General features: G+C 53.7%; 1 protein-coding gene and 1 long non-coding RNA gene across 3 annotated transcripts in view; one reads left to right on the top strand and one right to left on the bottom strand.

Moving 5' to 3' along the window:
• Positions 1-918: 918 nt before the first annotated feature.
• LOC137207647 (uncharacterized) lies at positions 919-9,189 on the bottom strand. Of its 2 annotated transcripts, none has more exons than XR_010935196.1 (4): positions 8,560-9,189; positions 8,030-8,312; positions 6,584-6,773; positions 919-6,474 (listed from the first exon to the last, which is right to left on the bottom strand). It is a non-coding gene; the product is annotated as an uncharacterized lncRNA (long non-coding RNA). The 2 variants fall into 2 exon arrangements; XR_010935195.1 differs by having other exon boundaries at positions 8,030-8,267; positions 8,560-9,188.
• The window catches only part of ANGPT4 (angiopoietin 4), a 48,014-nt gene continuing 27,431 nt past the window's right edge, over positions 1,951-22,533 (top strand). The window contains exons 1-2 of the mRNA XM_067707724.1: positions 1,951-2,495; positions 21,830-21,985. Coding sequence (XP_067563825.1) covers positions 2,187-2,495; positions 21,830-21,985 — 465 coding nt within the window. The 5' untranslated portion in view covers positions 1,951-2,186. The remainder of the gene's footprint in view (positions 2,496-21,829; positions 21,986-22,533) is intronic.

A 22,533-nucleotide genomic window follows, 5' to 3' on the forward strand; every position in this document is an offset into this window, starting at 1 on the left:
CCCTAGGGGGTGGTAGAAATTAACATTCATTCTTTCTTTCAATCAATAGGATTAAATGCATTGCCTGTGCCAGGAGCTTCCCTTGTCATATTGGTGCCCACGAGGAGGTGTTAATGCTCCCTCCAGTGCACAGATGAAGAGGCTGAGGCCGAGGGGCAGGCGTCCTCACACACTGCCTTGACAGGTACGTGGGAGGAAGTGGGATGGGCTCTGGGGCCAGCATGGCTGTTGAGCCTGCCCACCTTTGCCACTTCCGGGTCAAGCCCCTCCAGGCTGTGTGACTTTGGACAATTCACTTTCCTTCTCTGGGTTTCAGTTTTCTCCTCTGTAAAATGGGGACGATAATAATGCTGGCCTTACTGAGATTATCTCGAGGCTCAACCTACACAATCTTAACGAGAGCTGCCCTTACTCTGGGCTCATCTGCGCCCAGCACTGTGATAAACTCGTGACTTACATTAACATTCTTCTTTCTTGCAAGGGCAGAGGTGGTGTGACCCCCTTTACAGTGGACACAGTGGAGGCAGAGGTGGGCAAGCAGGGCTCCGTGAATGCTGGTGGCTGATGACCAGCTGCCTTTCCTTTTCCTGCCAAAGCCTCACACACCTGGTTTCATGTTCTCAGTCCCCCGGATGAGCCCCTACTTTGCTGCTGTCCCAAGCAGCCTGCCCACTTCAAAACGCCATCAGGATTTGGGAAGACAAAGGGAAAAAAAACAATACCAAACAGCCGGATAAGCCCCCACTCTGGGAAAACAAGCAGAGAAAGCCAGAAGGCAGCCCACACAGGAAGAGCCCAAGCAACTCCTGGGCACCTTCTGTCCAGCAACCAGGTCCCCCAAGGACAAATCCTTGCCCCTGTGGTGTTTACATTCCAGCAGGGTGGGGGAGGGGAGGTACATAAGAACTGTGACACTGATGACAACAACAACCAAAAACATTTATTTAGCGCTCACCTTGTGCCAGCATTGCTGTAACTCAATTTTCACACCCTGTGAAGTACATGGTATTATTTCTCTCTGTTCACCAAGAGGAAATGGAAGCACAGAGAGGTTAAGCGACTTGCCCGAAGTCACACAGCTGATAAGTGGTGGAGCCAGGATTTGAATCAGTAAACAAATTAACAAGTAAATCAAAAATTCCTCAGTCCCCACACGCAGAACTCATATACATTCCTCATGCAAGAGATGGGGTTTACCCAGCTTACACACCAGGGTATGGAAGCCGAGAGAGGTGAAGTTGCCCACCCAAGGTCTCAGGGCCAGTAGTTGGGACAGGAGGATTTAAAGCCAGCTGCTGCTAACTCGGGCACTGCTGCACCCCAAGCTCTTCTCCCCAAAATCTACTGCCCCAAGACAGGACAATCTCTCATTACTGTCACAGCAACGGAGCCAGGGCCACCTTAAGGCCCAATGTCCCTCCAAGGCCCTGAGGGAGAAAGGAGGATGGGAGCCGATCAGGCTGGGGCGCCCACTTCCCTGGCTTTGCAAGGATGTTCTCTGTCTCTAGAAACAGATTGAACTGGCTGCCTCCTCCCCAGCTTCACCCATCTGCCCCCCTCCCCTTTGCTCCCTGTAAGGTCACTTCACTGTGTTCCGAGGCTAACTGGGAATCAAAGGGGGGAAGGTGGAGCGGGGAGAGAAGGGGAAGGCGTTGAGGGCTGAAATTTGAGATCCCAGCCTCCCTGTGGGGGGAGGTTGGAGAGAGAGAGACACAGAGAGACAGAGACAGGAAGAGAGAATTCAGTTGCCTTTGGTTTTCCAAAGCGGGCAGCTTGGGGGTTTGTGTGTGCGTTGTTTTCTTTCCTCCGCTCAGGCAGGGAGGCCAGGCCTCCCCTGGATAATCCAAGGACTCAGGGGCGAGGCAGGCAAGCCAGTGCAGGGACACGGCAGTGTGCGGACAAGAGTGAGGAGGCAGGAAGGGAAAGGGGGAAGAAGAGAGGTGAGGGGGTGTCTGGGGCGGGAGCCTGAGGCGGTGGGAGGAAGCAGAGCAGCTGTGGTATTTGGAGCAAGTATAAATAGCCGCCTGGACGGAGCTTGGCCAAACAGGGCTTTGCAGCTGCAGCGGCTGTGCAGGCGGGACTGGCCACTGTTGGCCACGGTGGGTGCAAACTGGGCAGGGAGACAGGCGGTGGACAGGCACGGCCCCTGGGCTCTGACCTGACACCCCTCGCCATCACATCTCTGGATGCCTTCTCGGCCAGCCATGCTGCTGAGTGGCCTCCTCCTCATTGTGGCCACCACGACTGTGGCCCAGCTGAGGGGGCAGGAGGCCGGCGGGCGCCGCCGGGCACACCGAGTCCAGCATGGCCAGTGCAGCTACACCTTCGTGCTGCCCGAGCCTGAGCCCTGCCCGCCGGAGCCCGAGGCCTTCGGGGGCTCCAACAGCCTCCAGAGGGACTCCCCGGCAGCCGCACTGAACCTAGGGGACTGGCCGACCCAGCGGGTACGACAGCTGGAAAAAATGCTAGAGAACAACACACAGTGGCTGCAGAAGGTAAGGGTTGGGCCTGCAGGAGGGTGGTGCGCAGCGAGCAGCAGGTGAAACATCTACCCCAGAGGCCTGCCCTGGACACAGATGGCCAGGCTGATAGGTCCTTTGTCTCCGAATTGTACGGGTTGGGATGATGAGGCCCAGAAAGAGAGGAGCCTGAGGCCACACAGCAAGACTGGGCAGAGTCAGAGCTGGGAAACCTGACTCCCTAACTGCCATTCATTCATTCATCCGATTAAGGGCCAGGTCCATCCTAGGCGCTGGGGATACAACAGTAAACAGAACCATACATCCCTGTCTGGACTAGTGGAAGAAAGAGGCAATAAAGAGATGAACGATAAATATCTATTCTGTCAGATGGTGAAGCAAAATGAAAAAGGGAAAAAGGCGAGGAATGACCAGAGGTGACTATTTGAGGTCAGATAATCTGAGAGGACTTCTCGGAGGAGGTGACGTTTGAGCCCAGAGAACAAGCAAAGTGATGAGGCAACCCAGGAAGGTATCTGGTGGGAGGGCATTCCTGGCAAAGGGATCAGTAAGTACAAAGGCTGTGTGGTGGGAATGTAGCTGGGTTACCTGGGGAACAGCAGGGTGGCCAGTGTGGCTGGAGCAGAAAGGAGGAGGACAGAGGGGTGAGGGACAAAATCTGAGAGATGAGGGGAGGGCAGACCATGTTGGGCCTTGGAGTCCACTGGGAAGGATTTTGACTCTTTCTCTGAGCATCACGGGAGCCATTGCAGGGTTTTGAGCAGGTGAGAAACACCTGATTTAGTTTTAACAGAATAGACTGTAGGAGAAGATTCAATGCTGGGAGCCCAAAGAAGAGACCACTGCAGCCACCAGGCAAGAAGTGATGGAGGTGTGGAGCAGAACAGAGCTGGGGGAGGGGGTGTGGCCGTCAGGTTCTAGTATATTCTGAAGAGGGTGCGAATGGGCTCTGCTGATGAATTGAATATGGAGTGGCAGAGATCAAGGAGTTGAGGACTCCACTGCCATTTTGGCCCAAGGTCAGGGCCACTCTAGGGTCTCCTGTCCTCATACTTTCAGCAGACACTCTGAGCACCCGCCATGTGCCAGGCCCTAGGCAAGACACTGAAGTACAGAGGTGAACGAGGCAGGTTTGGCCCTGGGTGGGGTGGGGGCAGAAAAGGCATCCTGTGGTGTCCAAGATGGGGAGCAGTCCCTCCTTACCCATGGTTTCCAAATTTTTCAGATCATTTGCCCGATCAGCAAACAACGCTTCGCTCCCCCAGTACACACATATTTATTTAGAATTTATGCACGTGCACCCATATTAATATAATATGTACAGGGTATGAGACAAATGAAAATGGAACTTTAAGAAGATAAGATATGGGGCTTCCCTGGTGGCGCAGTGGTTGAGAGTCCACCTGCCGATGCAGGGGACGCGGGTTCGTGCCCCGGTCCGGGAGGATCCCACATGCCGCAGAGCGGCTGGGCCCGTGGGCCATGGCCGCTGAGCCTGCGCGTCCGGAGCCTGTGCTCCGCAACGGGAGAGGCCACAACAGTGAGAGGCCTGCGTACCGCAAAAAAAAAAAAAAAAAAATAGAGAAGAAGATAAGATATGACATCATGTAAACTGAAGTTCTGGTGGTTTCCTCCTGTCTTCCAAAGGATTGCCTTCTGCATACCCTGGGTTGGTCCATCCCCCAGGTGGAGAGGTTGCTCTATATGTATCTAGTCAAGCTGATTTGTGCACACACTCGAATACACACTTAACCTCCTGTTTCATTCCTGCCCTGGCCATCTATCTCCCTCGCCCCCCACTCACCATCTTCCCATAGTCCCTGCCTTTTTGCCCTCCACCCCTCCTGCAGCACTTCCAGCTGCCACCATCCCACCCCTGGACTCCCCTTCAAGGGAGCTCTTGGCCTCATACACCAGAGCCCAACCCAGGGGGCTCCATGCTGCCTTGAAATCTGTGTGTGTCTCTTCAGGCAGCTGTTTCCAGTCCCATAAGGGTCGTGCCAAACCTCACCTCCTCCTCAGGCCTCCATCTTCACCCTCTGTCCATCATCTCACCAGACCATGGACCTCCTACTTCAAAGAGAAATGGGGCCTGCCCCACACTTGCAGATTCACCCATGCACCCACCAGTCCCCAGGGCCTTTCTCTGGCTCAGAGGGAAGTGTTCCTCCATGAGCCAAGGCCACTCTTCCCTACCTGCGGGTTCCATCCCTTGCAGCCCCTCAACCTCCTCAAACCAACCATGCCCTCCTGTGTCTCTAACAACACCTCCCTCTCTGCTGTTCCTTCCCCTCAGTCTTTAATTGCATCCAAGTATCTCCTATGTTAAAAAAGAAAGAGAAAGCAGAGAATGAGGAGGAAGGAGAACAAGCCCCTTCTCCAACCCCCACACCCTCTGACGTCTGGCCTGTCTCTCAGAAATCCATAAGCTCTGCCTCCACTTCCTCCTCCACTCTCTCCTTTCCCTAAGCAGCCTCCCACTTCCCACTTCCCACTTCCCACTTCCAATGGCCACAGCTCAGTCTTCATCTTACTTGACTTCTTGGCAAATTTAATATTGCTGACCAATATCATCCTTCTAGAAACAGTCTCCATCAACCAGTCCTCAGCTGCTACTCCGACTACTTTCCCTACCTGCACCCAGGACCAGCCACCTCCATCTCCTACCTGTATGGTCGTCATGGCCGCTGCCCTGGGCTCCATTTCCACCCTGACCCCCATAGTTCATTCTGCACTCAGCAGACAGAGGGGTCCCGTTAAAACCTAAGCTAGATCCTCTCCTCAAAACCCTCCTGGGACTCCCATTCTCTTCAGTTATTCTCTTATTGAACAAAAATCCTTACAGCCTGGAACACCCCTCACCCAGACACTTCTGTGGCTCACTCCTGACCCACCTCAGGTCTAGTGCTTAAATGTCACCTCCTCAGAAAGGCCCTGCCTGTCCACCCCATTTAAAATAGCCACAATCCTTCTGCCACTCTCTATCCCTTTACTCAGCTTTGGTTTTCTCCCTTAACACCTACCACCACCTGTTCTTAAAAGCATCCCTTTTGGTCTGTGAGCCCCAAGAAGGGAGGAGCCATGTCTGTTTTGTTCACTACTGGGTTCCCAGGGCCTAGAACAGTGCCTGGCACGTAGTAGGTGCTCAGTACATGTCTGTTGAATGGATGAATGCGTGGACGCACAAGCATCCTCCAGTCTCTCCGGCCACTCCTGCTCCTTTCCCCACCCTGAAATGTTGGTGTTTCCTAGGACACAGTCTCCATTCTTTGCTTCCTCTCACACTTCGTGGCACAACCCACAGGGCTGCCCCTGTCACTTCCAGCAGCACCGTCTCCAACCTGCCCCCCAGTGACACCAAACCAACATCTGATGGGCTCCTGATCTCCTCTCCGAGGGCTCACAGTATCTCAACTCCAAAGCTGCCTGAAACTCAGCTCTTCCCTCCCCTGCCCACCTGTCCTGTTGAAGACATTACCACCCAGCCAGTAGGTCATCTATGGCCCTGGGGAGTCCTTCACCCCCAACTCACCCCCAGGCAGCAGGTCCCAACCATCCTGTTGCCTCAGTTTCTCAGGCCATCCTCCTGTCTTCCTGGCCACTGCCCTGGCTCAGGCCTTGTCACCTCTCCTGTGAACACTTCTCTCACCTCCCACCTGCTTTTTCTCCCCCAGGTCTCACCTTCTCATCCATCTTTGACTCCCCTGGGTGTCTAGTGCTTGGATAACATTGGCTGAGCCAAATGATGGATTTAAACCAATGGTTTTCAGGTTAGGAGGTCCCTCGCCTCTTTATCTGGCAGTGGAGTGTCCTCTGACAGATACCTCTACGTGGTATCTGTCCACGTAGCCTGATAATCCCAGGCAGGGGTCCCCATGGAGCACCATGGGGCTAAAGAGTACAGACGTGGGAATCAGGTGGACCTGAGTTCCCATCCCGGCCCCAGCACTTACTTGCCACGTGGCGGTTGATAAGCAAGGCTCAGTTTTCCCTTCTGCAAAGTGGAGAGAAGAGCAGTATGTTAAGGGGTGGCTGGGAGGACCAGTGAGACCACTCACAGCCTGCTGCCCGGCTACAACATATGAAGACGTGGGGTAGCTCACCTGGGCAGGGATACAGCAGCGCAGTAGGCTTTTACTCCACTCAACATCATCTCTGTTTGGAGCTCTGCACCGCTGGGTGGGGGAAGCTCAATCCTCGTCAAGTCAGTCCAAGGGTGGCAGGTAACCTTGGGGCACGGAGTGTCACTTGTCCATGCTGGTATTCTCGGGGGTCCCCAATCCTGCCTGGTCTCTGTTGGGGTCCAAGCAGAGGTTTGTTGTGCCATCTCCTGGGTACCCTTGGGTTGAGTGCCCCCTTCATGCCCTTTGGTCTTTGGGTTACTGCCAGGTCACCCTGTGCCGGTGGAGCCTGCCACAAGGTGAGACCCATTGGCAGTCGCTTTCCTCTGGATCCTGTCACCTCCTGGGCAGCAGCATAGCCTGGAATGTGAGAGCCCCAGATCTGGAGCCCAGCTTCTGGGATTCGAGACCCATTCTGCCCCTTTCTGACTGTGTGACTTGAGGCAAGTTGCTTCACCTCTCTGAGCCTCAGTTTCCTCACCTATAAAATGTGGTGACAACACTATCTACCTTCATGAATATTTAATGAGGTGATGTATATGAAGTCCTTTGCCCGGCACCAGGCGCACAGTAAATTCTCAGTCAGTGTTGGCTGTTTCTATTAGGAGTTCTCCCTGGAAAGAAACACAAATCCTGCGATTCTTGAGTTCTTCCTCTCCCAGATGAGACATGTGGCCCCCTACTCAGAGACACAAGGCCCCTGAACAGTCATCTCTCCCCCTCTGGTCAGGGGTGCTTGCTACCTTCTGTGACCATGACCTGCCTCTGGCTCTTCTCTTGTGTATTCTCTTGGTCTGGGCTTATCTCACAGTATTTGAAATTTGAGGGCCTCTTTTTGGCTCCTGCTGTAATCTCCCAGAAGAGAAAAAAAATGAGTTTCAAAATATTCTCATCACCATCGCCATCAGGGATGACCAGGGATGACTGGGGAGGACTGGCCTCCCAGACTGAGCTCTCAGCAAGATTCGTTCAGCTGGGACGGCACAGGGAAGAGCCTCCCTGTTGCAAGCTCGCCATAGCCAATACCTGCTCAGCCCATGCCCCCAACCCCTCTCCCTGTTCCCAGTATACAGGCGAGCAAACTGAGGCCAGAGAGGGGAAGGAACTTGCCAGAATGGCACAGCAGCGAGACCCAAAGTCCAGCTTCCTTCTCCAGCTCTGCAGGGTGTCAACGAGGTGGGGGAAGCCCGACCTGAGACAATGGGGTGCTCCCTTCTGCCTCAGAATTCCCAAATCCCCAATACCTACTCTCTTCTTTCAGCACTCTGCTGTGGTGTCCTCCTGCCTATGCTCAGGGTGCATGGGGGTGCCCACCCCCGCTCCCTCTCCCCCGTCCTCACTCCCCTCCAGGCACCCCTCCCCTCCCCTTCCTTCTATTAGTCTCCTCTTCCTCTTCCCTCCTCCTGGAACCGCTGCCCAATGACTCACGTCTGGAGCCGGCTATCAGCTCAGCGGGATGCACGTTGGCTCTGCTCCACCACTTCATCTGGGTGAAGAGCTGCAGCAGGAATGCTGGGGGGACAGGGGTGGGTGGGACAGAGCCAGCTGGAGAGCAGGCTTCCTTCGCTGGGCCGTGCATACCAGTGGTTAGCGCCTGGCTCCTGGGTCCACCTCAGATTAGCTCTGGGAACCTCAGCCGCAAGATGGAGAGTGAAAGGTCCTCCTCCTGACATTTGATGTAGGGTCGAGAGAGGCAGCGTCCAGAAAGCATCTACCCATAGCAGGTGCTCGATAAAGCCCCACTCTTGTCCTGTCATGGCCTCAGTGCCCCAGGCCTCCCAGCCAGGAAGTCCCTCTCCCGTGCCCCCCAAGGAGACCCGTTCCTTCACGTGAGGAGCGTGAGGAAACGCAAGTCCCCAGGCTCCCGTCCTACCCCCAGCACCTGAGGGTAGCAAAGCTTCTGCTGAGAGCGGGGCAGACTCTGAACCCGGAAACCGTGGAGCCCTCCACTTTCTTACCTGTACCGAGAACCGCTGGCCCTCTCTGCCGATCTCTCTGTGTCTCTCTGCCGATCTCTCTGTGTGTCTCTGCCTCTCTCTGTCTCTGTGTCTGTCTGCCTCTTGTCCTAGGGCTCTCACGGTGGCCTGACTCGCTTTCTCTAACTCCGTGGGTGCCTCTGTCACTCTTATTCTCTCTCCTGTCTGGCTGGCGTCTACCTGAGTCTCTCCCAGTCTCTTGCTCTGGTCTCCCCTCACCCCTAGGCCATCCATCCCTCCTGCCTCTACCTCCCCGGTGTCCACATGCTCTGTCCACACTGGAGGACCCAGGACACACCGGCCCGATGGCTAGCACCCCACCCCTCAGCCAGGCTCAGCTGGGGCCTCTTTCTCTTCTCCTTCTGCACCCAAAGCCAAGCAGGGAAGGGTCAGAGGCTGGGCAGGAGCCCCCCAGCCTCTGCTGTTCGCTCCAGGTCCCTGACGTCAAACCTCAGAATAACTCGGTCCCTCGGCCCAGCGGTCGCGAGGCCTTGCCTGGCTGAACGAGGATCGAAAGTGCATCCAGCGGGAGCTCAGCGTGGGGTCCTGGCCCAGCCCAAGATCCTCCCAAACTGGCCGGGGCTCCCGGCTGCCCTGGCCTCCCCAGGCTGCCCGTAAATTCTTGGCATTTTCAGCCTTCGGTTATCCAAACAAGAAATGAATCTTGGTTGCCGAACAAAATGTCTTGAGGTTTGATTTCCTAACCTCACCGCTGGCTCCTCTAAAGTGTTTGGGGCTGGGAAGGGGGTGGGGAGAACAGCATCTACTTCTTGGAAGAATGGGGTTATTGTTCCAAGGAGGGAACCTAGAAATGGATTGCACAGATGCCCTGGGCGTAGGGATGAGCAGGGAGCAGAGGCAGTGTAGCCCCTCATGCAGGATTCCCCAGAGGAGCAGGCCATCCCATACGGGCAGCTTCTGGCTCTCTCCTCCCGGGCCCCAGAGCTTGGCCTGGCTGGGATACACACAGACCCCTTCGCCTTCACTCTTTGGGCAGGAAATGTGAGAAAACAGGCCCCAGGTCTGCCCCTCAGCCTGAAGCTCTGCCCACACTCTGGCCTCTGAGCATTTGCTTAACCCCAGAATCAGCTCTGAAATGTCTGGAATGGAGCCTGAGTCAGGGGTCATGTCCCAGGGGGGCCACCGACCAGCTGTGGGCCCTGGGGAAGCAACCTGCATCAAGTAGTTCCTCTGCAAAGTGGAATTTAAAATCCTGCCTCCCAGCGAGAGGGTAAGATAAGGAAATAGAACAGGAGATATGGCCAGCATTTATGGAACACTTCCTCTGCGCCAGACACTGTCCTATGTGCCTTGTGGGAATTATTGCACTGAATTCTCACAATGAGCCTAAGATTGTTTGCCCATTAACAGATGAGGAAACTGAGGCACCAGGAGGTGAGGTGACTTGCCCAAGGTCACAAGACCAGGAAGGGTGAGGTCAGATTCACACTCAGGCTGTCTGATGCCAGAAACCACGCTCTCAACACAATAAACAAGACATGTCCATTGTGACCTGGTCCCTGGGTACCCAACTGGGGCCTGGGGAACAGAGAGGCCCTTGGCCATCAGAGGGAAAACTCACAGGTGCTAGATTTTCCCCTTCTCCCGGGAGGCCTCAGCCAAAGAGAACTTCTCTAGGGCTCTTTTGCCAGAGTAAATTCAGCGAGCACCTCAGTCATCAGGGGCAGCCCTTGAAAGCTGAGGGAACCCTGAACTTCCGTCTAGGCGTCGTCACTGTCACAACCTCCATCCTTGGCCCAGGGCCTGGGGTAAATCCCACAGAGACTGAGCGTGGGCCCTGGGGCTCCACTGACTCCATTTGAATCACATCTCTACTGTTTGCTGGGCGTGTGTTCTCAATCACTTTGCCAGTCTGTGCCTCAGCTTTCTTGTCTGTGAAACAAGGACACTAGTAGAAGCCACTTTGCGGGTTGTCGTGGAGATTAAATGAATTAATATATGTGCAGGGCTGAAGACAGCGCCCGGCATAGAGTCAGAGCCCAGGGAAGCCAGCTGTGGAAAACAAGCTTGGGATGCTCGGCACAGGAGGGCAATCCTTCTTGGCGTCAGCACAGGAGCCCAACCAACTTCCCTGTGTCCCGCCTCGTGTGACCTTGGGAAAGTCCCTTTTTCTCCTCCCTGGGCCTCAGTTTCCTCGTCTGCCAAGTGGGGAGCATGAAAACAAGTACCTCAGGTGAGGACAAAATGAAGTAAAGCATGCAGAGATCTGGTGGGGTCTGCAGGTGAGGAGATGACTGAAAGCAAAACGGCTTCCTTTGGACAGAGGAACAGAGCCTCAGAAGCTCATGCTGGCGGAGGCTTGTGGCCCTTTACTCCCGACTCCGGTCCAACACTCGTTGGTCTACCAAGTAGGGCTGAAGGATGGAAGGTGACTCCCAAGCAGCTGAGGGGAACCCCCATATGAAAGTTCTGCAGAGACTGTAAATGGGTCCCCCAGGCGCAGAGATGAGCTAGGGAGAGGCTGTAAATACAGCGGCCGGGGTCACGCTGACCTAGGGTCCAGCTCCAGCTCTACCTCTTGCCAGCACCCTAGTTGTTTTTCTCAGCTTTTGACGAATTTTCAGTGTGCAAAAATTGGGAAATATGGAAGTGTGTGAAGACACAGAGGGAAAAAAATCCCCCAATCCCCTGATCATCTCCTGGTTAGTTTCCTTGCTGTTCATTCTATGCATTTGAAATTTTTACTGAAATGCTTTAGACGTATGAAAAGGTAGAGAGAAAAATCAGATGAAATTTCTTGTCCCCACAACCCAGCTTAAGAAACAAAACCTTACCAACCTAGCTAAGCCCCTCACCCTCTCCTGCCTCCTTCCCCCACCAGAGATGGCTACTGTGAATTCTGTGTTGATGACCTCCTACTCCAGGTCCCTCCCTAACCGATGTATATTTGTTTCCTGTATAAGTGGTCACACTGTCTATCTCTTTCTACAATTTGCTTTTGTTCACTCGACCTTGTATCTGTGAGATTTATAGCTCTGCAAGTGTGGGAAAAGCCTGAGTCACAGTTTTTCCATCTGTAAACTGGGGACAATGGTGAGCACATGCCTGAGTTTGCTGTGAGGCCCAAATAACTAGTGCATGCGGAGGTCTGGGAGCATGCCTGGCGCTGCATCTGCCTGCAGGGAAGAGGTAGATGCTGTTATTGCTTCTTCTCTCTTCCGGGGTGAATGTGTTGCTGTGGCTACTCCACAAACAGGACTGTCTCTGTGCCAGGCGCTATCATACGTGTTTTACAAACATTGACTCATTGAACCTCATGATGCCCTAAAAGGTGAGGACTGTTATGATCCCCATTTATCGTGGGGAAACTGAGGCCCAGAGAGTTCACACATCTAGGAAGTGAGGGAGGTAGGCTTGAACCCAGGCAAGCTGGCTCCAGACCTCACACTCTTAATCACTACACTGACTGCCTCTCCATGCCACCCAGTTTACAGATGAGTACACTGACCCTGGGTGGAGGAATGACTCGACTACATTCACCCCAGGGTCATTGGCAGGGACAATCTTGTGGTGACAGGACACACAGCATGTCAGAAACCTTATGAAAAATCCATGCGTCCTTACAGTTACGAAGCTCTGGGATTATGTGCAGAAATACAGGCCTGCACACGTGCACACATGCACCGTTCTGAACTCAATTTGCCAGGTAGAGTGTTCATTCCTCCATGCACTTCATCATCCCCTCCATTGATGCTTACTGCAAGCTTACATGCTAGGCACTGTGCAGGGGATGAGGATTCAGCAGTAAGCAAGGAAGACTTGGTCTTTCCCCTCTGGGAGCAGAGGAAGAGACACTAACCTAGTAATTTCTCATGTGCAATGATAAACCATGATACATGCTGTGAGGGAGGGGCTCACCTGTTCTAGGAGTGGATAATAGGGGGCCCAACTTTGATGGAGGGACGGCTCCAGGAGGAAGGACAGAGCTGAGATCTAAAGAGTAGATGAGCAGTTCCTAGGCAAGGAAGAGAAGGGAAAAACATTCCAAGCACAGAGAATGGCAAGTGCAAAGCCCCTGCGGTGGAATGGAGCAAAAGGATTTTGAAGGAGTGAAAAATGTTTGGTGTGGCTGTAACCCAGAGAGTCAGCAGAGTGTGGCCAAGATGAGACCAGCGTGTTCATCAGGGCCCAGACCCAACCTCCCTGGGCCTGACCCTGCTCTCGAGGCTTTCGGGTGCTGGGAACTGATGTGGCCACTTTCTGTCCTGCCCCCAGTGATGGGCAGTGGCAATGGACATCTGGACCTGCTCCTCCCCTCTTTGCCTGACCCTGGTCCTATCCCTGTCACCCTGTCTTCAATATCAGCCTTGCCCACCAGAGATGGGGGATGGGGGAATGGGTGAGGGAAAGAGCTTAGCCATTGGATTCAAATCCTCACTTACCAGCTGTGGGTAATGCTTGGCCTCTCTGGGCCTCAGTTTACTCATTTGTCAAGGGTGGAGCAATCTCTCCTTTCCTCCAGGCTGCTGGGGATCAGAGTTATACACCAGAGTTGCGCAGGCAGGAAACCCTGTTGCTGCATGGGGAGAGACCCCAGCAAGGCCTCCTTCCATCTAGAACACACTTGACTCCATTCCCCCAGGTGGAGCTGGGGCTGGGAGGGGAGCTGGGGTTACTGTCACATGATCACTTCAGTCAAGCCAGCTTTGAAGTGCAGCCTGGGAGAGTTACTCCCAGACAGCCTGGATTTGCCCTTGATGAGCTGTCTGTCCTTGGACAAGTTGCATAACTTCTATGTGCCTCATCTATAAAATGGGTTGATAGTATCTCCTACCACAGAGGATGGGATTTAATATACACAGAGGTTAGAACAGTGTCCAGCACATAACAAGCACTAAGTAGACACTTGCCAAGCAAAATGGACACACCACCCCACTCTGTGTAAGGGCTGCTGCACAGGTGGCAGGGAGGTGAGTGACTGCAAGAAATGTGCTTCTTCACTTCCTCTTGATCAAACTCCCAATTCCTACACTTGGGAGAATAAGGAAGCCTCATCCACTGGCCTCATTGTAGACAATCCTTCCAAGATCAAGGTTTAGATACAGACAACCACAAAGGGATAGCTGAACCTGAGACCAGAGCCCTGGCAGCTCCTTCCCAGCTTATGAGAGGCACCCACATCCAGGTGGCAGAGGCACCCACGCCAGCCCCTCTGCAAGGAGGAATCAATGAGCCCCATTTTCTGATGAGGCCACTGAGGCTCAGAGAAGCTCCCTCACTGGCTCAGAAAGCAAGCACCAAAGCTGTGACTGGAGCAGCGCCTGACTCTCAGCGCCATGCACCAGGCCCACACTGGACTCAGCGCTCCAGCTGGAAGGTTGACGGAGCCGGGCCTGTGCCGGGAATCGCAGCTTGAGCTGAGAGTTGAAAAGCGCATTCCTCCTCAACAGCCCGCTGGTCCCTGACACTCTCCACTCCTGGCTCCCTGCCCACTCACTCTGCTTACTCTGAGCCCTGACCCAGAAGAAAAGCAACAGAATCTCCTGCAGGGAGGAAAAGAGCCTAGGAAGTCTGGGCCTGGCGGCTCAGGAAAAACAAGACAACCCCCTCTGCCTTGAGCCAAGGGGTCAGGGCCTGTGTGGGCCCCGAGGGGACGGGAGGGGCTGGAGCCAGGCAGAGGCCAACCTTGGCCGTCAGGCTCACAGCCACAAAGTTACTTCCATTGGGAAAATGAGGAAACTGAAGCCTGGGGATGGCAGGGCAGGATGTGATGGGCCAGGCAAAGGGGGCAGGGCCGGCGAGAAAGAGGGTCTAACATCTGTGACCTCTGCGAAAGCAGTGCAGTAGTTCCGGTCATCTATTGTGGCATAATGCATCACCCTAAGATGTTCAGCAAGTTAGAGTAACCACAAACATTTATTATCTCTCACAGTTTCTGAGAGTCAGGAATCGGGAGCCCCTTACCAAGGTAGCTCCGACTCGGGTTTTTTTCCATGTAGTTACACTCGGATGTCAGCCGGGGCTGTGGTCATCTGAAGGCTTGACTAAGGCTGGAGGATCAGCCCCTAAGGTGGCCCCAGCACAGGGCCGGGAGGGTGGTACTAGCTGCTGGTGGGAGCCCTCTGTTCCTCTCCAGATGGGTCCCTCCTCAGGGCCGCTTGAGGGTCCTCAGGACATGGGGGCCAGCTTCCCCCCGAGCAAGAGATTCAAGAGGGGGCAAAGCAGAAGCCACAATGTGACGATGTCACCACGGGCTCACCACCAACATCTCTCCAGGGTCCTGTTGGTCACACTGGCCAGTCTGACTACACTGGGGCATGAGTACTGGGAGGGTGATTGGGGCTGCCTTGAAGTCTGGCTGCTACAAGCAGCCCACTGGAGTGGTGAAGGCTGTGGTCTCAGGAGCCCGAAGGCCTGGGTCCCAAGCCAGCCTCTGCCACTCCCAAGCTGTGAGACTTGGGGGACGGGCTCATCTTCTCTGTGCTTCTTTTCCTCATCTGTGAAATGGGAGCGATGAGACCAAGGACTAAACGGGCTAAGTAAAGCCCTTGGGGCCACACCTGGCACCCCTCCTCAAGCAGGAACCAGCCTGCCCTGGTTACCGCTCTCTCCCCAGTGCCCCGCAAGAGTCCTGGCACTTCTGAATGAGTGTGTTGAACAGACGAATGGGCCCCGAGACTGTGTCAGGTTTCTGGAACATTTCCCCTGCAGATACCACAAGCTGGCTCCCTCCCTTGCCGTGGGCCTCCCTCAGCTCCTGCCCCCCTGCCCTCCAGTCTCTGTGTGGCATTTCTTCCCCTTTTCTTCCTGTCCTTGAACCAGTGGTCTCCCCACACTCTGGCCCTCTGGCCATACCTCTCACGGGGCTCCAGGGGCAGCTGGGGCTGGGTTAGGACGTCCAAACTTATTTCTAGCAGCCAAACGATGATTCGGTGGAAATCCGGTGCTCCTTACATAGAATGGACCTATTTGTTCTTTTTAACAAATAGTTTCTGAGCACCTCTTATGTGCCTGGCACTGTTAGAGGCACAGAGGGCGTGGTCATGAACAGGGCAACCCTGCGCTCCTGGGGCTGATATTCCTGTGGGGGGAAGAGACAAATAGGAGATGACTGCAGTGATTTCAGATGCGTGACATGCTGTGAAGAAACCACAGTCATGGCAGGTGGAGTAGGGCTGGGGTGCAGTTACCTTTGATGGGGTGGCCAGGGAACGCTGCTCAGAGGAGATGACACTTATAGGCAGACCTGAAAGTCAGAAGGGAGCTGACAGGAGAAGCTCTGGGAGTTCCTGAGATAGGGGCGGCGTGTGGATGTGTGTTGGAGGATTGGAGTAGGTAACACCCTGGCTCAGGGCCCCTCCTCCAGACGCAGTGTGGGAACCACAGACACAGCCTCTGCCCAGGGCAGTTTGTCCACATCACTAGTGTACACACCCTTAAACTCGGCAGTTCTGGTTTAAGGGATTTATCCCCAAGCAGCCTTGCAAGAGAGTTAATGACAAGTGGACAGGATGTTCCCAGCAGCCCTGATGTGATGGCAAAAGCCTGGAAATAACCTACAGCCCAGCTGTAAGCAAACAGTGGGAGGCTGTTAAAACAGCAAGGCGAGTCTCCCTGGATGAATCTAGAACAGTCTCCAAATTACATTAAGAAAAAAGACGCAGGGTGCAGCATGGTGAGCTGACATTTTTATAGACTAAAAGCAGGGGGATATAAGCATACTTACTGCTGGTACATGCTTAGAGTTTCTCTGAGAGGAAACCTGGAAGCCCCTTCAGTGGCCTGTGAGTAGGGGAAACAGGGCAGGGCTTATATTACCCATTAGAAAATTTTAAATTAAAATTACAAAAATTTGCGTTTAAATTGAAACACATACACAAAACCGTCAAAGCTCTGACCTTCCAGATGTCCATATGTCTGGCTAGACAGGGCAGTAGCTCCTGTGTGTAACTTCCTGCAAGTTACTTTCCTGATTGGGGCCTCAGTTTCCCTGTATGTGAAATGGGGCTGGGCTGACTGGGCCCTGCATGTCCTCCAGGCTCGCCAGGTCTCTGCTCCTGTATCCCTCCCTGCCTGGGGCCCAGTGCCCGAGGGACCCCTGCTGAAGCCCTTTCTCCTTCCTTAGGCTCTAATCTCTGCCCTTCCTCCCCTGGGGCCAAGGTTCAGCCTGTCCTGCTTCACCCTAATTCCCATCCCAAGATGGGAAGCTCAAGAAATAATTTCCGAGTGAATACATGAATGAAACTCAGAGGGCGAGGGATTAGCTTGAGGAAACATTTATTATTATAACACATTTTTATGTGGGACACTTTATAGAACCTTGTGTGGCTAGGTGTGTTTTATATTGAGATATAGTCTCATATGTGGATACGGTGAAATTCACTCTTTCAATGTACAGTTCTATGCATTTTGACAAATGTACATAGTCGTGTAACCACCATCACCTGCTATAGAATATTGCCAGCACCCCAAAAATTTCCCCTGTGTCCCTTTGCTGTGAATCCCTACCCCCGGGCCCTAGCCCCTGACAACAACTAATTCTGACTTTTCCAGAAAGTCATATAAATACAATCCTACAGCATGTAGCCTTTTGAGTCTGGCTTTTCTCGTGCAGCATAATTGGAGATGCCTCCGTGCTGTCGCATGCGTCAGTAATTCATTCCTTTTTATTGCTGAGCAGAGTTCATTGCATGAATGGAGCACAGCTGTTTACGCATTGACCAGTTGAAGTCTTGTTCATTTAGATAACGCAGGAGCAAAGCTGGCTTGAGCAGATCCCCTTGGCCACTGAGGCTGCTCGTGCCTACATGCTCGTCCCTAGTGTGTCCGAGGTAGCCTCCTTCCTCCCCCAGCCCCTGCCTGTCAAAACTCCTCTCCTTTCCTTCAAGGCCCTTTTCAAATGCCCCCTCCCCAACGAGGAGCAGGGTTTACTGTCCCCGTGTCAGAGGTTGGGAAAGTGAGGCTCAGAGAAAGGTAGCCCTCACCTGCTAGAGGCCCACAGCTAGAGCGTAGCAGAGCCAGAAGTCAAACCCAGGGCCAAGGGGAGAGGGAGTAGCTCAAGGGCCAAAGATCAGCCTCTCTGCAGGCCAGAGGGGTGGTGGGAGTTCAGAGCCCCATTCCCCCATCTCAGCCCTGAGAGTTTACCAGCATGAGGGTGGCAGAGAATGGGGAGGTCCAGTCCTGCGTGGGGGGGGGCGGCGGCGTGGCAGATCCCACCAGGGCCTGTTTCTCCATGGGGGTCCTTCCTCCACCCTTCCAGCTGGTGCCTGAGCCCAGGCTGGGCCCAGCGCCCACCACACAAGCTGACATCAGTCACCAGAGCTGCGGGCTGGCTGAACGGTGCCCAGATCACCCATCCTAGGGCCCATGAGCATGCGTGGCAAATTGGGTGATGGGCCCCAGCTGTGGGTGGCCTTCGCCCACCCAGCCATTGGCAGCCACAGGACAAGTGGGGGACTAATAAGAGTGCTTAAGGAGCTCCCATCGCTTGAGAGGATCCCAAGCTACCCTGCTCTGCAGACCTGAGGAGTCTTGGAACACAGCCCACCAGCTGGTGACCTTCGGCAATTCTTCTGGGTCTCAGTTTGACCATCTGCAAATGAGACTCTTGGGGGAGAGGCTTGAGAAGGTCTCATGGAAGGAATAAACTTGCTGTTTGTGTGGAGCAGGAGCTCAGGGCCTGGGAGTCTATATTTTAAACCAGGCTTGTGACACATGGGATAGTCTGAGAGCAGCCTCAGTATAGCTCTGCTTACCCTTGTGCACATGAATGCACGCTGGGCCACATGTTAGAATCCCCAGAGTATTGATAGAGGCACGGCAGGGAGGCTGACCTGTGGGTATGCTGGCAGCCTGGCCCAAGGTGCAGGGAAGCGAACAGATTGGCAACTCACATTAGGATCATAGTGACCAGAACTTGCTAGTGGATTGAGTGCGGTGGGTGACAGAAAGAGTCAAGGATGGAGTCTGGGTTTGGGGCTTAAGTACTGAGTGAGGCCATTTACTGTGATGGGAAAGAGGGAGGAGAATGGGGTGGACAGGCAGGGACAGGGTGCTGTGGGAGCTGGGGAATCAAGGGTTATATGTTGGATGCTTCTGTCTGAGATGCTTTTGGAAGCCCGGGTGGTGATGGCAAGCTGGTGGGACATTCAGGGGAGAAATCCAGGTGGGATGGAGACCGCGCAGTCAGCACGTAGGGGGATGTGGAAATCCTAGGACCCACTGGAGTGGCAGGACGCTGATGCCTCTGGGGCCTTGGGCACTTTGCCATCTGGTCCTGGGGGCAGTTTATGGACCCTTTTTCAGACTACTACTTTTTTGTTTTTTTTTTTTTTGCATTACGCGGGCCTCTCACCGCTGGGGCCTCTCTCGCCGTGGAGCACAGGCTCCGGACGCGCAGGCTCAGCGGCCATGGCTCACGGGCCCAGCCGCTCCACGGCATGTGGGATCTTCCCGGACCGGGGCACGAACCCACGTCCCCTGCATTGGCAGGCGGACCCTCAACCACTGCGCCACCAGGGAAGCCCCAGAATATTACTTTTAAATGCATAAAATAATAGCCTAAGAACACCCAGTGATAATGAGATTATAATCAAAACATTAAAAATTAAATCTGTGCCATAGTTGTCACATTATCCAGTGGTGGGTTTGAGAATGTCTGTCCTTCTGAAGTGATGATCAATATCATATTTTAAGATAATGTAACATCGGTGCTGTGATGTGAAAATATTTGTGATTTCTATTGGTAATGAAGTTGTACAATCAACTAACAGTGCTATGATTTGGGGCCTATGCTCATAATTGAAGGAAATACCAAATTTTAATTACAGGTTAGTGAACAGAAATGTAATTTTTCTCTCATCCAAGTTCATGGACCCCCTAAATTCTCTTCACAGGCCCTGTGGTCCCCCATTAAGCACCCTTGACGTAGGGAGAGAACGTAAACACCCTTGACGAGGGCCCAGGATGGGGCTCATGAGAGCTCCCTAAGAAGCCTGAAAAAGGAGGACTCAGAGAGGGGGTGATGGGAGGGGAGGGCAAAGGACGGAGGAGGGGAGAAGGAAAACTCAAGGAGCGTACATCTGGGAAATACTTCCAGAAAAAGGGAGCGGCCATATGGGTTGACTGCTGCTGAGGTGGAGAGTAAGCTGAGGGCACAGAAGTGTCCCCTGACCCTCGCTTGTCAAGGAGGGTTATAACAAGGTGCGTTAAAGAGTGAAGGGGCTCCTGGGGCTGGGGATAGGTCGGCGGGTGCACAGGATTCAACAATACGGATTGTATTTTTTTCTTGAGTGTGGTAAATACACACATTTTAATGTACTATTCTTTATGCTTTTGTGTGTGTGCGTGAAGTACACCATAATAATATTATTAATTTTTTTTAAAGGTGGGGACTTCCTGGTGGTCCAGTGGTTAAGACTCCATGCTTCCACTGCAGGGGGCAAGGGTGATCCCTGGTTGGGGAACAAAGATCCCGCATGCCACAGCCCCAAAATTAATTTAGTTATTTATTTATTAAAAATAAAAAAATGAAAAGGTGAGCGTGGGAATGGAGGTGAAAATGGAGACAACTTGTTCAAGAAGTGTTGTTGTTTGGGGGAGCAGAGAAACCGGAGACACAGATAGAGGGGGCTGTGGAGTCAAGGATTTTTTTTTCTTTAATTTTTAGCTGGGAGCCCTTGGAGCACATGTGTGTGCTGGGGGAGGTGGGGCGCTCATGGTGCAGAGGAGGAAAGAAGGGGCCAAAGGGACAAAGGCTTGAGAAGCTCGGATGTACTTGTCTCCCTGGTCCTCAAGTCCCCTTTGTGACCTCTGCACCATGGGTTCTCACACTTAAGCGAGCATCAGCTGGCTGGGCCTCTCCGCAGAATTTCTGATTCAGTAGGTCTGGAGTGGGGCCTAGAAACTTGCATTTCTCACAAGCTCACTGGCAATGCTGCCACAAGGACTACAAGTTCAGAACTACTGCTCTAATCAACACCACTTGCACCCCCTTCAGGATTTAACATTGCACTACAATGGACCATGCCCCTTCTAAAGCACTCAAGGGAGGAAGGTGTGGGAGCAGACACTTGAGATGGAAGAGACTAAGGAAGAAGCAGCTGGAACCTGACCCCCAGCCAAGGTCACTGCCTCTCTCTTGGAAGCACCAGTCTTCCCAGGGACCCTGGGAGCTGCCCTTTTGGACCTCCTGGAAGACTGACAGGAGAAGGGAAGGAGCCAGGGCTGAGGGATAGAGACTGTGGCAAGAGGCCAGCAAGTGTGCCAAATGGAGAGGGAGTGGAGGAGGGGCACTGGCTCTCTGCCTTCAGGCACTGAGCCCTGAGAACATGCTGTTCACCTTTGCAATTTGATCCTGGTCTCACACCACACCAGTTTTCTCCTGCTCTTGGGAAAGAGAGCTGCCCTGTCAAAGAAATGAACATTAGCTTGTCAGATCCCAAAACATCTGAGCTGGGAGAACCCTTGGAGACTGGCCAGTTCAGCTCCATTTCACAGATGGAGGGGGCCAGAAAATAGAAAGTCCAGCTTGGTTGATGGACCTGCAAACTCTTGTACGGGGAAAGATGCATCCCCACTTCCTGCTACTGACTCAGCCCTAGGAAGCTGGGTAACGGGCATGACGCTGGGCGCTATGCTCTGACCCTTGCTGCTTCCCCTTTTCATCGACTCATTGAACACATTTTTTTTGAGCACCCACTGTAAGCTAAGCATTGTGCTAGATATGGAGATAAAGCAAGTCAAAGCCCCTTGCTTCATGGCACTGACATTCCAAGGGTAAATTTTAAAAGGCAATAAACAGATAAATATGTAATACGAAGTCAGGGAGTGATAAGTGGTAGGAAGAGACCTGAAATGACATGAGGGTGTGAGCCTTGTAGATGGTGTGTGAGTGGGGAGGATCCACACAGAGGGAACAGCATGTGCAAAGGCCCTGAGGTGGTTGTGTGCTTGCTCTGTTAGAAGGGTGTTACAGAGGCCAGTGTGTCTGGAGCTGAGTGAGGGAGAGAAGGCAAGGAGAGGAAATCAGAGTGGTAGCAGGAGTCCAGGTCATGAAAGAACCTGCGGTCAGAGAGGATTTTGGCTTTCCCTCTGAGTGAGACAGGAACCCTGGGAGGGTTTTGAGCAGAGGAGAAATGTGATTTGACTTAGGTTTAACAGGATCCCTCTGGCTGCTGAGTGGAGGATGCCCCTGGTTGCTCTATGTCCTTCCACGGGGATATATGGAAGGGATAGGAGCCTTCCCCCAGGCCCTACCCATGACCCCAGCCCACCGTCTGTCTCCCCACAGCTAGAAAGGTACATCCAGATGAACCTGAGGTTGGAGCTGGCGCAGGCCCAGCAGCACATGGTCCAGAACCAGACAGCCACCATGCTGGAGCTGGGCACCAGCCTCCTGAACCAGACCACCGCCCAGACCCGCAAGCTGACCGACGTGGAGGCTCAGGTACCGGAGGGTGAGGGGGCAGCACTGGGGGGCCTGTGGCAGGCCAGGCTGGCTCACAGCCCCAGTCATCTTGCCCTGACCCCTGTCCCTGGGTGAGGTCAGGGCCTCCTCTGACCCTATAGCCTCCTGGGCTCCTCCCTGATGACCCCGTTACAAAACGTTCTCCCACCAGGCCATGAGCCCAGGGTAGGGAGAGGGGGGAGGGTAGACACTGGGTTTGGCTCTTCTGCCTCTGTGACTCCAGTGTCCGGGTCCGTGCTGGGCGCTGGGATGAGGGGATGCCGCAGCACACACACCCCCAAAGGACTCACAGTGCTCCAGGGGAAGGTGGATAATAAACAATTCATTAGAACTCAGGGGGCCAGTGACTCTGAAAGAGGAGGCCACAGGGAGCAGCGGAGAGGGAAGGAGAGGACAGGAGTATAAATGAGAGGGTAAGTGAATGGCTGAAAAGACACTGACAAATGGGCACATGTTTGTTGACCCCTACTATGTACCAGGCACTGTTGGATGGGCCTGGTTCTAGTTTACAGCAGTAAACAAAACAG

Source organism: Pseudorca crassidens, chromosome 15 (genome assembly GCF_039906515.1).
Source record: "Pseudorca crassidens isolate mPseCra1 chromosome 15, mPseCra1.hap1, whole genome shotgun sequence".
NCBI classification, from domain to species: domain Eukaryota; kingdom Metazoa; phylum Chordata; class Mammalia; order Artiodactyla; family Delphinidae; genus Pseudorca; species Pseudorca crassidens.